This window comes from Suillus subalutaceus (genome assembly GCF_016647625.1).
Source record: "Suillus subalutaceus strain FC151 chromosome Unknown DFJ58scaffold_5, whole genome shotgun sequence".
NCBI classification, from domain to species: domain Eukaryota; kingdom Fungi; phylum Basidiomycota; class Agaricomycetes; order Boletales; family Suillaceae; genus Suillus; species Suillus subalutaceus.
Window position 1 is genome coordinate 681,241 of NW_024540254.1, and position 13,821 is coordinate 695,061.

Genomic DNA, 13,821 nt, shown 5'->3' on the forward strand with positions numbered 1-13,821 from the left:
TGCCATGTCTCACTCAAACTCTAACTCTGGTTCAGGAGCACCATCTCCTGAAGCGCAGTTTCATATCCCACCTATGAATAGGCCCGATTCCCCTAGCAATATCGATTTCAATGCCAACCACGAGAATGATCGTATACTCCGCAATTCCCTTCTTCAGCAACACATTGATGATAATCATCATCGAAATTCGGAGTCAATGTTCTCTCATGGCGGAGTTCAATCCATGTATAACACATCCAATAATTTCCATCTCCTCCCGGAGTACCTTCCAGACGACATCTCCCTTAAGCAGGGTCTCGCAGGGAGTAAGTCTCCAAACGACTTTGGCGCTGGGTCGTTAAGGTCGTCTTTGAGCGCTTATAATGGAATCAGCGGTGGCAACGCTTCCAGTACTGGTGCCACCGGCTCATATCGCCTTCGTCAACCAGACAGTCTCCCCTCACAATCTTATTCAAACACGAACGAGATATTTGGGTCCCATCAGCCCTTAAATTTGCAGCACCAACTCTCTCAGCAATCTCAGCAGAGTGCTTCTAGGTCTGCCGCATTCGAGTCACGTAGCGGGTATGACTTCGGAACCAGCTCTCCGCTAGGAGGCGTAAAGGTTCCTCAACAATTTTCTTCCTTGGACCCGTTCCTCCAAGCGCATTCCTCCAAGGGCCAACAACAATCACAGGTCCACGACGCTTATCATCCATTGTCGCACAGTAACTCCGGTTCTCAGATGCCTTACCTGAATGGCATGCACCTCCAAAGCCAGACGCCTTACGGTCCCCACTTACAGTCTAACGGTGGCGCTGCAGGAGTGCCAGCAAGCAATGCAAGGCCCATGGGTAGCGTTGGGCAGATGAATTTAAACGTCGAGTCGCAGAGTGTCAATAGTGGACTGCCAGAAGAGATCTCGACCATTTTTGTGGTTGGATTTCCTGATGATATGCAGGTATGTGCTGAGCCATTTGTAATGTCCCGCAACTTCTGACAACTTGTGTAGGAGCGTGAGTTCCAGAATATGTTTACGTTCTCTTCCGGCTTTGAAGCTGCGACCCTCAAGATCCCAAACAAAGAGTATACAGCATACGGGTCGGTCGGTGGAACGACTTCGACTACTCCATCTGGTCTCCCTCTTCGTGGAGGTGCCTATGCCGGTTATTTAGGCGCCGGTTCTAATGATCCTTACAATATCGTCACCGTCAATCAAGGAGGGGTTGTGATCGACAATGGACGAGATGGCCCAACGACCTCCTGGCCACCCCTTGCCATGCCGCTAGACGAGCCTTCGCACTTCCAAGTGGGCCAAGGACTAGGTGGCCAGCCACCCCGAAAGCAGATCATAGGCTTTGCCAAGTTTCGCACTCGTCAGGAGGCGCTTGAGGCAAGAGACCTGCTTCAAGGCCGCCGCGTCGACATCGAGAAAGGTGCAATCCTGAAAGCCGAAATGGCGAAGAAGAACTTGCATACCAAGCGAGGTGTTGGCATGGGTGCTACGACATCTGGAGGTGGCGGAAGTGTTTCTCTTGGTAGTGGTATGGGGAACATCGGAGGCTTGAATGGAAGCGGAAGCATGGGCTCGCTTAGCGGTCTTGGAAGTAATGCTGATATAATCGCTAATCTCGCCGGCCTGAGTCTCAACAACAATCTCAATTTGAACAATCTGGCTGCGCTTACTGGCAACAATTCTGATATTCTCTCCCCGCGCGAGAGGGAGTTAAACTCAGTGGGGCTGGGCGGGTCTGGCTGGCGCGAGGGGAGGCTCGGGGACAGCAGCGAGGATGAGCGGGAGAACAACATCCGTGACAGGCGCAGGGAGGCGCTTGGCCTCGGACTCGGTTTGATGCGAGGTGCTCGTGAACGCGCTCAGGCTGATGAAGAAGAGAGGGTCAGGCGTAGCAAGGACCTCAAGCAGTTCCAGACTGACGCTTCTCGAATGTTGCCGGGAAATACTCCCGCTTTTGAAGCCTTCCATTCGGTTTCCGCCCCCACTTTATCCCGTCATTCTCAGAGTAGTCTCCTTTCTCCTACGGGTGGGTCGATCTCCATTTCTGGACTGACTGAAGGTGGAAGCAGTGGTCACAGCCCGCTTATGGGAAATGGATATGGTAACATCATCGCTCAGACTGGTCGGGATGGCTCCAGCAATATAACTCCTGACCACAATGGTCTTCGCGAGTCCCGCAGTATCGGACCTTGGGATGCGCCTTCTCCGCGTGAGAGGGAGGCATCCGGTATTCCGCAAACCCTTTCGTCACTGTATGCAGCTCGGAAGTCCTCTATGATGCCAGTTCGACCTCCATCCCCTCAGGACGAGTCTCCCCCTCTTTCTCACGCAGCCTTCTCACCAAGCGATGAGGACGATATGATGCTTCCACCGCACCGTTCTGGCGCGTTGCGCTCGCTTTATCCCCTATCTTCCCAGTTGGAAGAGTCTTTACATCTGCAGAGCCAGTCTCAAACGATGGCACCTGGCAGCGCTACGTCAAGCTCCGCTGGAGGGTTTGAGGGTGACAGGCCGGTCCTCCTTGCAGTCAGCACCAGTGCACAACCGAGTTCGGGCAGTGCTAGTATCGGCTCACCTCAGCTTCCATCGCCTGCTTCCCAGTCGGGATCTGCAAGTTCGTCTGCTGGAATGAATGGAGGGGGTAGTGCAACCAGTGCGGGGAACGCTGTCGGTGCGGGCCCTAGGAATGTCGTTGTCGACCAGAACCCACCTATCAATACATTGTACGTGGGCAACCTTCCGACAGGGTCCGTTGGCAGTGGTTATCCTGCTGGATTTCTGGAGGATAGCCTGAGGGAACTTTTCTCTCGGCGCCCGGGGTATAGGAAGTTATGCTTTAGACAAAAAAGCAACGGTCCAATGTGCTTCGTTGAGGTAAGTGATTGTACTTGTGGTCACGGTACAATGCTCATTCAAGACCTGCGCAGTTCGACGATGTGCATTTTGCCACGAAAGCTCTCAATGAACTGTATGGTAATACCCTCGGTAGCATCGTCAAGAATGGCGGTATCCGCTTGTCATACAGCAAGAACCCATTGGGCGTACGCACACCAACTAGCGCTGGTACCGGTGCATCCTTGGTTCAACAGCAACAAGGCAACGTTCACTCTGGTGTTGCATCGCCCTTTCCCCCTGAGTCATTCCAAGTTCGCCACCCATTCGATGTCGATGCGTCTATAGGGATAAGGCGCGATAGCTCGAACACCGCATCTCTATCCGGGGCGTATGGCTACTCAAGATCACCGCCCCCTCCACGGTTCTTCTCTCCACCTCCGTCATCCACGAACTTCGGTATGGCACCCGCGCCGCCTGTTAGCAATGCGAACGCCTTCCCTCGTGGCTCGCAAGCCTTTGGGCTACCTTCACCTACTGGTGCACCTTCAACCTTTTCGCCATTCGGTCTACCACCTTTGTCACCTCGTTCGCGCGCGAATGGTCTCCCTCCATCGCATGCCTTGATACCCGATCAGAGCTCAGAAGGTTCCCTGGCTCATGATCACCCGCAGCATTTCCCGCATCGCGCTTTGTCGCCTTCATCGACCACACTAGAGGCCGCTAGGGCCGGTTAAAGGGACGAACTTAAATTCCCTCGTATTCTCACAGTCCGCATGCAAGCATCTACAGCACAAATCTGCAAGTTATATATATATCTGTACTTACCACTCCACGACATGATTGACATCTCTCCACTTCTCATTGATCGCATGGTTTTCCCCAGAACCCACTTTTTGGACTGTCAACTTCGCCGTCGCCTCCAATTTTTATTTTTCCCTGTTTCGCAACCATTAATCGCAATCCTCCATCCTACATACTCACAATCGGGCTGTTTTCTTCTTCGTCTGCGTTCGTATCATTCGCTCCCACAGATTCAACTATCCTATTGCTCGCACGTCATCCTGCTGATATCTCTACTATACTAGTTTACCACTTGTTGTTTTAGGTACCTTCGAGTTCTTGTCCTCGTGTTGACTCGGTGGCTTGCATTTCGTGTTCATCTCATATATTTCGATTCTGCATACCACCTGTTTTCTGAACTTCGGGTTACCACCCAGCATTTTCTCGACATTCCCATCTACACGCGTTTCATACGCACGTTATGTATACTACTCTACTGTGAATGGTTTGATGCTGCTGGACCGTCAATGAAATATAATTCGTCTCAAGTGGCCCATGCGGATTTATGTTCTGGTTTGGACCGACTACTCGAGAATGAATATCTGACTCAAACCCAGTGACTACAACTACATTTTACCACATCAGGACCGCTGCGCAATAGACTGGATCAGAGTGAGTGTGTTACGCCTGGACCTTGACTACGTTACAAAGAATGATCATCTAGCACTCTATGATGGATGCCGATTTCGACGAAACATATGTTCTACTTCTCCTCGCAGACTCTAATCTACCTACGGGCTCATTCGTCGCGTCTGCTGGGTTCGAGTCCTACGGAACACATGGATTCCTCTCTATTTCATCCGCGTCAAGCGCGGGGAAGGGAAGAGCAGCTACAGCGGGCACAGTCGACTTCATTCAAGACAGCCTGCATACCTACGCCCGAAGCGCTCTTCCGTTTGTTTCGGATGCCTATTGCATAGTAGATGCATTGAAAGATCTCAAGGGCAAGCCAGAGATCGAACATGACGTTACAATCAAGAAATTGCTAGAGCTGGACGGGCTGTACGAAACTATGACACTCAATCATGTGGCCAAGCGCGCCTCAAAAGCTCAGGGGGTAGCACTCCTCACACTGTACGCAAAAGGGTTTGCTTGCCCTTCAGGCCCCGGTGATGAAGACCATCTCTCAAAGAGCTTGACCGTCCTTATCGATCGTCTGAAACTGATGGTTCGCGGAGAAGAGACGCATGGTCATCTGCCTGTGTGCTGGGGCGTGCTGACCGGTGCTCTTGGGATATCACTTCGTATGTTTGATGTTCGAATCCTCGATTTAAATTATGATTGTTTTTTAGTGCGAGCTCAGCACCTTTTTCTGTTTCTCCATGCACGTTCAGTTCTCTCCTCAGCGGTTCGCCTGAATACGATAGGACCCTACAGTTCACAGCAGCTTTTGCTTCACTCAGTGAGACCCCTGGTCGAGGCGGAAGTGTCACAGAATAAGGACTTGCGTACTGGGATTTTCATGGACATGCATCACAACGATGCAGATAATCGGCCTGCTACGACATGGCCCCTTGGCGAAATACTCGCTGTTCGACATGATTTACAGCACTCGAGAATATTCAATAGTTGATCAGAACTGTAGTACGTCACTTTTTAATATCTTGATGGAAGATGAATTTCCCCTACACCACTATCCTGCGTAATTGTGCATAACTGAGCGGAGCAGGGAGAAAGGGCAGTGCAGAGACTGCGATATTTTAGCTCTGTCTGGGCACATGTTGAAAGAGCACTTTGCACCCGTAAACTCTCTCTCGCTGTGAGCCCCCCTCCTCAGTTGACGATAGTACATACAAGCCACGCGTCATTCGGACGAGGTAGATCCATCATTCCAGCGATGGTTGTTGATGTCCTCTTCTTACTAGGATTTCGCAGTTGCTCCATTACTCAAGCATCAGTGAAGTTTGTCCTGGAGTAACCCAACTTAGCAGTCGACTATGTAAGAGTTGTATCATGCACCACAGAACTCAGTGAATGACTTCGTGTACGTGGATTCTATGGTTCGTGCCGCATTCCCTGGTGATTAATAACCAGTATTTTCCATAGAGCCAAAGCATATCATGCGACCTAGAAGGAACAACGGCTCTGCTGTGGACTATCAGGTCAAAGCTTGTGATCCCATGCATACTTTAACACTGCATGGTGTCTTGAGCTTTCTGTTATGGAGTTTCGCATTGACCTCTGTTGACATCTCTGTCCAGTGCCCGGGTATTGCCGCGGCAATCGAAAGTAAATGATTTATTCTGCTTCCGCCGCGGCATCGACATAGAACAGGAGCGCACGCAAACTACACACATCAGAACAATATAGTTCGGTCTGCCACTTTCAATTCGGCTTTCAAGTCATCCTCGATCGCATTGGAAGAACTAACGACCGAAGGAGTGTCCGTTGATGAGACTTCAGCGAGGCTGGGAGGTTACATTATTTTCCTGACTGTCAGACTCGCTCTGTCCTAGCTTGCGTGCATTCTTCTGGCCTTCGGCCGCATTAACAATTTTCGTTTGGTGGTGAATCCCAACAGTTTTATATAGTCTCTCGAAAATCTAGCTTGACACGTAGGCACCTCGGTGATATATCTCATGTTTCTTAGACGACCCTTGTGCCACAGGCGTGAAGGTGAATTCCCTTTCTATACACCGCAAAAATGTTGTCAGCAGGTTTAGAACCAACTCCAAGAGAAACAGATTTTGACTCTGTTGTGGTATTCACTTGGCTAAGACCAGTTAGATGGACCTCCGAGGAAACCATATGAGTTGATGTCAAGGTGTGTTCCGATATAAAAATTTGTCGTTCGACAGGTTTCGAGCCTGCGCAGCGCAAGATAAACAGATTTTGATTCTGTTGAGGTAACCACTTGGTTAACAGCAGTTAAGATGAGCCTGCGAGAAAACCATCCATGAGTCAATGTCGAAAACGTGTTCTGATAGAAAAAAAGACCTCGTCGTCAGCAGGTTTCGAACCTGCGCGGTCCAAGAGAAACAGATTTTGATTCTGTTGTGGTAACCACTTAACTAAGACCAATTAGGATCAATCTCTAAGGAAATCATCCATGAGCGAGTGTCAAAGATAGAAAAAAAACCTTGTCGTCGTCTTCTCACCTGCGCGGTCAAATAGAAACAGTTTGATTCTTGTGGTAACTATTTTCGCCAAGATGCTCCCCGAGTTCAACGTTGAACCTCTGAGGAACTGTCCATGAGTGAATGCCAAGTTGTGCTCCAATAGAAAAAGACCTGGTCGTCGGCAGGTTTTCAACCTGTGTAGTCCAAATTCGATTCTGTTGTAGTAACCACTTTGGCTAGGACACTTGCCAAGTTGAGATGACTCCGAAGAACTGTCCATGAGTGAATGTCAAGGTATGATATGAGGGAAAATCATTTGTCGGCAGGTTTTGAATCCGCACCACCCACGAAACATGCCAGGAATAAAGCAAATCGGGGGCTGGCGCCGGCGCCGTTGAGATAACAGTCATCTCGGTTCTAGATCCTTTGACAGATCGTACTCAAGTTAGTCAAGTCGAAGCTGCAGTCAGCTTACTTAAGAGATACGCAGAAAACCAAGACAACACCCCCAATGGGATTGTTTGTCTTCATGGTTCAGTGAGCACTGGAGACGTGCGTCTGGCATCGCTGGGGCGAAGGTCCACCTCAATAAAAATCAAACCTAATCATAATATTCCCTTTGTGCGAAAAAAAGATGGTGACTGTAACGTTATCTGAAGCAACCACACGCATCAATTGAGGTTACCCGAAAGCGGCTGTTCTACACGGAGGATTATGAGGATGACTGGTACAGCAGACTACAGTGCACTGATACGAGCCCCTATTTTTCGCAGATGGAATCTTGGAATATCGGCAGAATGCAATGTGAGCTAGATGGTCACATGAATGGTTTTAATCGCAATCGAAACCAGGAATACGCACCGTTGCTCATGCTGCGGTGGTCAACGCTAATCTTGCAGAAACTTCGGCTTGGCTTCGGACCAAGTTCGCGAGGTATGTTACCATTAGAGTGTCCTGTAGTCCTGCGGTCCAACCGCCATCTTCCTCCACGCCGGTGCCCAATACGTCCATAAGATACCTCCCGACTGCCTTGTCCCCAACAACCTCACCGCGCAAGACAGACTGGACATAGGTAAGTACTCTGTTGAGCATGTTTTGCACGTCTGTCAATGAGGATGCAAGAACATCGAGGTCGGTTTGGTTGGATGACGGGTTCGGAGACAACAGCAGGTCAACTAAAGCGAGAAATTCAATCGATAGCGTATTGGTACACCTATAGACTTGAACTCACGGCCGCTGCGTTCTGCTTCATGGAAGCGAAGTTCGCAAGGGATTGGAACAAATACACAATTTTCGGGTTTGGGGAAGATCCCAACTGGTGAGCTGGAACAGTTAAAATAAAATCAGGGGAACTGCATGGCATGGAAGGTATAGCACGTACCTTACATATGCCTTCACTCCAGCACCCTTGCCCTCCTCCGTTCCAGTATCAAGGGCAACATGGACCGCTTGATTTGGTGCGGTCTCTTGGGAGTAGAAATTTTGAATCAAGGCAGAGTATGTGTTTAGGTCCGAGCCAGTCGAGTACCATCCCACGATGGTTTCATTGGGCCTAACACGAGTGCAGAGGTCGTACATGGCACGGTGGTAGTCCATGTCCACTGCAACCTGCTCATCGGTCTCCGAGTGAAGGACAGCAAATGCAGATTTGACATCAACGGTAGAGTCTGTGCGTGTACCAAGAAGGGTACCGATGACACGATGCTGAGCATCTGTTCGCCGAAGGTAGTGGTCAAGGATCGAGAAGAGTGCGGACGGATGAATCGTTAGTGAAGTTGGGCGTGTCCTATTAGCAGATCATCAGACCAACTATATCGCATGGTGAGTTTTGGATGAACTCACGAAGGTACACCATTTGAACTTGGTGGAGCGCTCTGTATGTACGCCGCTGATGAGGATGAGCGTATAGGCATTTTCAGAGATAATAAGCAGCTAATCTTGCTGCAGCGATCAAGCCAAAAAGTCGTCGGAGTTGCAAACAAATGGACTTGCCTTTTTCGTGAACGTTCGAGCTCAAGTTTCTTAGTTTGCGCCGTCATCAAACATTTGCAGAAAATGCCTTCCGAAGAGACCAAGGTTCGACTAATGCTCATATGATTGCCGTGTCCAGTACTCATTATTCTATACAGGAACGTATCACGAAACTTGTGGAGATTGGCCGCGTACGTTGGTCCACACCCTACCCTGAACAGGATTACTGACTCTCTGCAGACTGTGGTGCACTATGGCTGGATACCGCTCATCATTTACATTGGCTATACTCGGAGCACACCTCAGCCCACCCTTATTAAGTGCGTTGTCTCAGTGCCTCTAGTTGACCTTGGAAAATTTTAACACGTTAAATTAGGCTCATAAGCCCACTCGCATGAGGAATTACTCCTTGCATACGCACCTCCAGCTGTATTTTATAATTCAGTCTACTTAAAAGGAACCAATTCTCTGCTCAGTCCTTCGCTTGGTCAGGTGCTACTGGGAGTTTGAGGTTCTACTGATCAATTCTGAGCGGTCTATCATGTGATGCCGATGGAACGTGTTTGTCAACTCAGGTAAGTTTTGCCTTTCTTCCTTTCCACTTGCCATGATTATATTCCGTGGTGGCTCTCCATGGGGGGGCCCTGAATTTCCACCGCTTGTAACCGTTTTAACTCGAACTGGTTTATTATGTGGTACATGTCGATGGTATTAGGCCAGATATGAGCACTACTTTACGCATGACTCTGTCTTGAAGAGTCGAAGGCTAACCACGATGCTTACTTACAGGAATTAACAAGATAGTATGTGATACAAAATACAATGCGACATGCTATATTTAAGGTATCGAAAGCAAGATTAAGTCTGCAACGTCACATATACACCCTTCTTAGCTCTGCGGCGCTGGTAATTCGTTGGCACATGGGGCAAAGCTTAGTTGCCCCCAGACAGCGAAGCCAACATTCACGACAACATGTGTGCCAGCATCCCGTTGACACCGTTGGGTCGGTATACTGTGAAAGACAGATACGGCACAGGTTAAGTGAAGATGTTGAGCCAGCATTAGATTCCTATGATCGACTATTAGTCGGGTGTATATTTATCATGCCTTGAACTTACCAGAGCCTTCAGCTTGTTTTCCAGAGCCAGAATAAGTGCGCTAGGGTCATTTCGCGAGCGCGCAGTGATAATGTCGAGATCGAGCTGTTCTATCTCGATCGGTTGGATAACTTTGCCCTCTATACTATCTGTTTTCATTAAGACCTTGCCCTCAACTATCAGATGTCTGAGCGTCTGACGTTCTTGGGCGGTTCCTATATGACCATCTATGTCGACGTCATTATCTTCATTCTCAGGGTGCAAATCCCGATCACTTGAGGGCAAAGCCAGGACATCAGCTTCGCCAAACTGTGCCTCTCCGAATACTGCCTCATCCTCGCCATCTATGTCCACTTCATCCTCGATGTCCAGTGAATTAGATGTTCGAATATGGATACCAGTGCCTGTCCATAGAGTCAGCGATGATTTGTGTCATGTTGTGGTACTTACCTCGTAGACTTGCACTTGTAATGACCCTTGTCCTAATGCTACCGCCAACACCACCAATATGGATATCCTCTTCCTCATCCCGTAACCGCTCTTGTTCCAACCTAGTGCTTTCATGTGTTAGACATGCATCCACATGTGCCTCGACGACATCCCGATCGCCTCTGACTACTTGTGCACACACAGGACATGACGTCCCTCCCTCAACTTCCATAACCCAGGACACTGTTTCATGCTCCTTAGCAAGCTCTTTGAGGCGTAGATGTCGTGCTTTTCGTCGACGCGTAATGATTTGAATAGTCTTGTCAACGGCAGAAGGAGATGTGGAGGATGGGATAGAGGTGGTAAGGTGTTTGCGAGCTTTTAATGCAGAACGCCGGGCGCGGTTGCTCGGGCTAAAATGGGTAATGTCAATCGCTAGTCCGTGACAATGTATTAGCAGACAATCAGACGCACCCTTCTCCTAAGTCATCAACTTCTGCCAAGACCTCCGCTTCACCGATATGCCGAATGATGTCTTCCACCCTTTGCATTTCAAGAGCCGCATGAGTAGCAAGCAGACGCACAGGAATCAATTCTGCACATGCCGGGCATTGCCTTGTTTCTGCTCTCTTAGCTATGTATGTATAACCTCATTCAGGTGAGGTCGTAAATCGAAGAAAGCCACGTACGCACGTTTTTTCACTGGAGGGGCGATGACAGGAGCTTCCGAATGCGCCGAGGAGAGTGAAGAAGAACTCGGGGACGAATCTCTCGCTCGTTTCTTGCCTCTGGATGCTCTCGTTCAATATACTATTAGAACATTGAACAAAATGAAATCACGAACTTCACTGATCTCGGAAGCCCAATTTGCAATGTCATTTTGGTGCTAAATATTCCGGGGGATGTGTCCACATTATTCAGTGATGTTAGTGAAGCTGAAGCAGGTTTTGGAGGGATGGATTGCATGCAAGCAAGTTGGATGTAGCCAATTACTAGAGCTTGAAGACATTGACCCGATCAGATCTGAAGCACGTGACTTTTTAGTTCCTCCTCGCCTTCAAAGAGGCGACAGACGTCGAACTGCAAGTCATTTGCGATACATACAATCTAGTACAGCCGACTACTTGAAGAAGACCAGGATATACGGTTTACGCTGTACCATCAAGGTGAAATATCATACATGCTAATTAATAAGAAGGATTATGCTTAGACTCCGAAGCTCGGAGGAGTTGCATATGCGCCTGTACCCGCACTATATGGCCTGCGGGAACCCATGGACGTTTTACTATACGACAGACGGATACCACCGTTTCTTATGAGCCCGCCGAGAGTGGAGCCAGTGAGGTCGTTGAGAGACACTGTGGCATAATGTACATCCTGAAACTGCCATCGCCATAAATCAGAATGCTGCGAGTGGAATTAAAATATCTTACGTCGACAAAACACATCATTCGCCCGTCGCTCTTTCTGGTGAATAGCAAACTTCTATATCCCGGGCGTAGAGAAAATAAGGCTCTTAATCGAGCTTCAAGATAGTCACCATAATCCCCTGTGCTCCTCGGGAGATTGCCTACGAAAAGCGTGTTTATGGGAGGATTTCTGCGATGAGGCTTGGTATGCTCTTGACGCAACGGCGCTCCAGGGATATGAGGTAACACTGTCTCGTCTTCGCGATCTGGAGGAGAAAACGCGAAAAGTGAATCCACAGAGTCACTTTCAGTCAGGCGTGATAACTTCGGCGGCTGCCCGTGTCTTGTGGGTCCAGGTAACGCTTTGGAAGGGGGACGAGAATATTTGTACACAATTAGGGGTAACTGGTCGGATCGCAGACAAGATGCGTCGTTCGTTCCACCTGAACAATTGGCGATCTCTTGACCGATAGTGTCGATCAATTGTACAGCTGTCGGACGACTTTCCGTGCTCGAGATCGGGCGCCAGCATTCTGAGATAAGAGCCCAGTGTTTCTCTGAAATGGGTGGATCATCCGGCCGAGGTGGAGTTTCTCCTACAATCAACTTGGCTATGATGCGACATTCAGCCATGGTGCCTCTATCTGTATACCATGGAAATCTGTTAGAGAGGATCTGGGGAACATGATCGACTCGGTGACAATGAAGCGACAAAAGGCAACTTGCCTGTAGTATCACACTGCCAAAAGAATAGATATCACTTTTTGGTGTAGGTGAACAGGAAATTTCTGGATCGAGAAGCTCGGGAGCGGTCCACCGTATTGCACCGGGGCGGTGGGATAACGGAGCAATCGAAGATCCACCTTCAAGTCCTCCTATAACTGTAGAAAGTCCAAAGTCCACCAGGCATGCTATGCCTTCTGTGTTTATCAAGACATTACTCTACAGACCATCTTATTCAGCTACAAATGGGCGTAAAAACGATTCTCTTACGCCAGTAAGATCCCCGTGGATCAGAGGAAATGAGTGCACTTGAAAATACTGGCCTAAGATTGTACAAGTGAACCCAGAGGAGAACGGCCCACAATAATTTAAACCAGTTGCGATATCATGAAGCTGTTATGATTTAATGATTCAGCTCACACCTAAAATGACGGATAGGTCTCACCAGCCATAACTTCGACATCAGTGGTAACTTTCCACCATAGGTTTCCAAGAAATCTGTCAGTGTTCCATTTGGTATCCAGGGCGAAACAAGAGAGATGGTCTCAGGGGGTCCAAATCCCGCTGTTACGCCTATGAATGGCACGATATTCTGATGTTTTAACTTCATCCATATTTTGATCTCTCGACGGATTCTCTGTAACGTGAACGAGAAATTCAGCCTTCAGTATGTACGGCGGAGAACGGATCCCACTCACTCTGATATCATCTGCGCTAGGCAGAAAACGCAAAGCCTTCACAGCAACCTAAGAAGGAATCACTACATTTTGATGGTTCAGCATGCAGAATCAAGGCGCTCATACCTGAATTTGACCTGACGTTGTCCTGTAGATGCCTCTGTAGACATTTCCGAAAGACCCTCCAGCCACAGGATGGTCATCTAATCGGAGAATATGACCGGTGAGGTCTACAGGCGCCTCCGCTGTTCTATTCATCTCATTGGGTCAGATCAAAAACCAAATGAGCTATGTATTGGCTATACTTGTACTGTGTTTTGCGGACTGGCCTGGGGAGGACATGATACAAGAGCATCTGAGAAGGTGGCTGATGGTCGAAGAGATCAACCGAGAGAGTCAGTCTCGAACTGTAATTACAGCGGCAATAACATAAACATGTGCGAATCGAACGGAACAACCGCGTTGTGTGGCTGACCGCCAAGATTTCGTGGCGCATGGATCTTTGAGAGGCAAGGCTGTGGTTGTCAATGTTATTATGTTATTCTCTCACAGCTGGTCTTAATGGGACTTAACCGCAGTATATCTGATATAGGGCTATAAACCCTGTACATGCCGTATGTCGGGACGGTGCACTTGGTTGAAGGAATATGATCAAGTGTATACGTATTTTGATCCTGTATTGAGAGATCAAGTTAACATTGTATAGAAACGCTTGTTACGCAAGCTAATACTGTATGATAAGCGAATTCGCGTGCACACAAGCTTTTGCAAGAGTTTCTCGAGGA

At 48.7% G+C, this 13,821-nt stretch overlaps 6 protein-coding genes and 1 non-coding gene across 7 annotated transcripts; 3 read left to right on the plus strand and 4 right to left on the minus strand.

The window, feature by feature from the left end:
• Nucleotides 1–223: 223 nt before the first annotated feature.
• DFJ58DRAFT_836691 (uncharacterized protein) lies at nucleotides 224–3,564 on the plus strand (the record flags this gene model as incomplete). Its single annotated transcript, XM_041392309.1, has 3 exons — nucleotides 224–940; nucleotides 992–2,869; nucleotides 2,923–3,564. The coding sequence occupies 3 exons, from the start codon at nucleotides 224–226 to the stop codon at nucleotides 3,562–3,564; spliced, it is 3,237 nt and encodes a 1,078-aa protein (XP_041250064.1).
• Nucleotides 3,565–4,316: 752 nt separating this feature from the next.
• Nucleotides 4,317–5,250, plus strand: DFJ58DRAFT_759945 (uncharacterized protein; the record flags this gene model as incomplete). The annotated part of the gene is made up of 2 exons (XM_041388385.1): nucleotides 4,317–4,914; nucleotides 4,963–5,250. Coding segments are annotated over exons 1-2 (851 nt in total), but the record flags the coding sequence as incomplete, so codon positions are not given.
• Nucleotides 5,251–6,609: 1,359 nt separating this feature from the next.
• On the minus strand, nucleotides 6,610–6,691 carry DFJ58DRAFT_t24. Its single transcript has one exon. It is a non-coding gene; the product is annotated as a tRNA-Leu (tRNA).
• A 628-nt stretch (nucleotides 6,692–7,319) lies between these two features.
• DFJ58DRAFT_903669 (Mov34-domain-containing protein) lies at nucleotides 7,320–8,689 on the minus strand. The gene is made up of 5 exons (XM_041394875.1): nucleotides 8,572–8,689; nucleotides 8,111–8,515; nucleotides 7,961–8,052; nucleotides 7,591–7,904; nucleotides 7,320–7,538 (listed from the first exon to the last, which is right to left on the minus strand). The coding sequence occupies exons 1-4, from the start codon at nucleotides 8,640–8,642 to the stop codon at nucleotides 7,597–7,599; spliced, it is 876 nt and encodes a 291-aa protein (XP_041250066.1). The 5' UTR covers nucleotides 8,643–8,689; the 3' UTR covers nucleotides 7,320–7,538; nucleotides 7,591–7,596.
• A 41-nt stretch (nucleotides 8,690–8,730) lies between these two features.
• DFJ58DRAFT_759947 (mitochondrial import receptor subunit TOM7) lies at nucleotides 8,731–9,529 on the plus strand. Its single transcript, XM_041388386.1, has 5 exons — nucleotides 8,731–8,805; nucleotides 8,859–8,891; nucleotides 8,941–9,020; nucleotides 9,077–9,275; nucleotides 9,490–9,529. Exons 1-4 carry the CDS (start codon nucleotides 8,785–8,787, stop codon nucleotides 9,096–9,098), a joined length of 156 nt encoding a protein of 51 aa, XP_041250067.1. The 5' UTR covers nucleotides 8,731–8,784; the 3' UTR covers nucleotides 9,099–9,275; nucleotides 9,490–9,529.
• Nucleotides 9,530–11,213, minus strand: DFJ58DRAFT_759950 (uncharacterized protein). The gene is made up of 6 exons (XM_041388387.1): nucleotides 11,072–11,213; nucleotides 10,921–11,015; nucleotides 10,702–10,861; nucleotides 10,249–10,640; nucleotides 9,820–10,202; nucleotides 9,530–9,770 (listed from the first exon to the last, which is right to left on the minus strand). Exons 1-6 carry the CDS (start codon nucleotides 11,191–11,193, stop codon nucleotides 9,573–9,575), a joined length of 1,350 nt encoding a protein of 449 aa, XP_041250068.1. The 5' UTR covers nucleotides 11,194–11,213; the 3' UTR covers nucleotides 9,530–9,572.
• An 891-nt stretch (nucleotides 11,214–12,104) lies between these two features.
• DFJ58DRAFT_614676 (kinase-like domain-containing protein) lies at nucleotides 12,105–12,987 on the minus strand (the record flags this gene model as incomplete). Its single annotated transcript, XM_041380948.1, has 4 exons — nucleotides 12,105–12,578; nucleotides 12,630–12,667; nucleotides 12,722–12,752; nucleotides 12,805–12,987. Coding segments are annotated over 4 exons (726 nt in total), but the record flags the coding sequence as incomplete, so codon positions are not given.
• Nucleotides 12,988–13,821: the final 834 nt, after the last annotated feature.